The sequence below is a fragment of the Monopterus albus genome, unplaced genomic scaffold (assembly GCF_001952655.1).
Source record: "Monopterus albus unplaced genomic scaffold, M_albus_1.0 scaffold305.1, whole genome shotgun sequence".
In the NCBI taxonomy this organism is placed as follows: Eukaryota; Metazoa; Chordata; class Actinopteri; order Synbranchiformes; family Synbranchidae; genus Monopterus; species Monopterus albus.
The window spans coordinates 420,649-422,137 of record NW_018128185.1 but is presented as its reverse complement, the minus strand read 5'-3'; the positions used below and the strand labels follow the sequence as shown (position 1 = coordinate 422,137).

Below are 1,489 nucleotides of genomic sequence, written 5' to 3'. Positions count from 1 at the left end.
GATCAGTTTGCATCTAAAGCAGCATAATCATGCAGCAATAATGAAACTTGGACAAAAAATGACAGCAATTAATGTCACGTTGTTGTTTAGTGAAATAGATCTGTATCTAACATTTTGCAAGTAAACATATGCTCAGTTTATTGTAGAGGAGGTTTGACACACACACACACACACACATAGAGAGACAGAAGACAGAAGAGAGACAGAGATAGAAGTGTGTGTTCTTGTACATGTTATATAGTGATGACCAAAAAGGTAATTTATGCTACAGAGTGAGGACATTTTGGCCAGTCCTCACCTTTTTGAAGGCTAAGACTTGGCGTTAGGTTTCAGGTTAGAACTATGTTTAGGTAAAGGTTAAGGTAGGGGCTAGGGTTAAGCATTTAGTATTGATGACTAAGGTTAGGGTAAGGGGCTCAGGAATGCATTATGTCAATGAGTGTCCTCACAAAGATAGAAGTACAAATGTGTTTGTGTGTAAATGTAAAGAATACAGTACTGTTACACAAATTCCAATGCACACCAAGGATGTCTACACATAGGATCTTCTTTATTTAATTTGTGCACGTAACTAAAAGTTTGCAGCTGTGCACAGGATGACAATACCTTACCATTTGTTATTATAGCATTTAGCACAAAAATTACAGCACCTGCACATAGTTATCATGACAGACTGTAAAAAATAATTTTTATTTTTTCTGTCAAAACTAATGAGCCTAATGTGAATTCCACGATTTGGTTTTTCTACTCTGCATTGTTCAAGTATGTGCTTTGTGAAACCGCTTTCAAGTAATTTGCGATTAGCACGATGTTAGATCAGCTCTCTAGATTATTTTAATTTGTTTAAAATTGTTGTGGTTTGTAGTCACACACAAAGGTTTTTCAAACAATTTCCATTATTTCCTTTTAAATGAATTCAGTATGTTTGTTGACCCTGTCTTTTTGTGTATCTGTCTATCTACATGAGTTTCTTTTGTCTCGTTTCCAATCGTGTTTCTCAGTTTGCTTTTCTTCCTTCCTCACAGCACAAATCACCTGTGACAGCCATGGCACTCTCAAAGAAAAAGGTAACAGATGAGCGAGAGAGAGACACAGACTCGCTTTCAAACTTCCAAACTCTCGTACGCAAACACACATGCACAGGCACAACATCACACTCATCACTCAAATCTCCACCTCCTGTCTCCAAGGACAGCTTCCTCACCAGTTGCTATGGTTACCCTAGCTCAGTCAGAGCAGTAATGAAGAGATGCCACACAAACATACACTCCCCGTGACTTTGTTACACTGTGAGTTGGATGTGTGACTCTGAGATACAGAATGGATCTAGTTTAGCTGCTGATTGTCAGTGGGTATCTGTTTTTCAGGAGCAAACTGAATGACCTCTTTCTCTCTTGGCTCTCCATCATTTATTTCTGCTCCTGCTCCCTACCTCCTGGTTCTCTTGCCTACCTTCCTTGACCATCTTTCCCTGTACCCCCCCCCCCTC

The 1,489-nt window shown here is 39.3% G+C and overlaps 1 protein-coding gene across 1 annotated transcript in view; it reads left to right on the top strand.

Moving 5' to 3' along the window:
- sema3h (sema domain, immunoglobulin domain (Ig), short basic domain, secreted, (semaphorin) 3H) overlaps positions 1–1,489 on the top strand; it is an 87,722-nt gene that overhangs the window by 78,113 nt on the left and 8,120 nt on the right. The window contains exon 14 of the mRNA XM_020623593.1: positions 1,026–1,067. Within this exon, the coding sequence (XP_020479249.1) occupies positions 1,026–1,067 (42 nt within the window). The remainder of the gene's footprint in view (positions 1–1,025; positions 1,068–1,489) is intronic.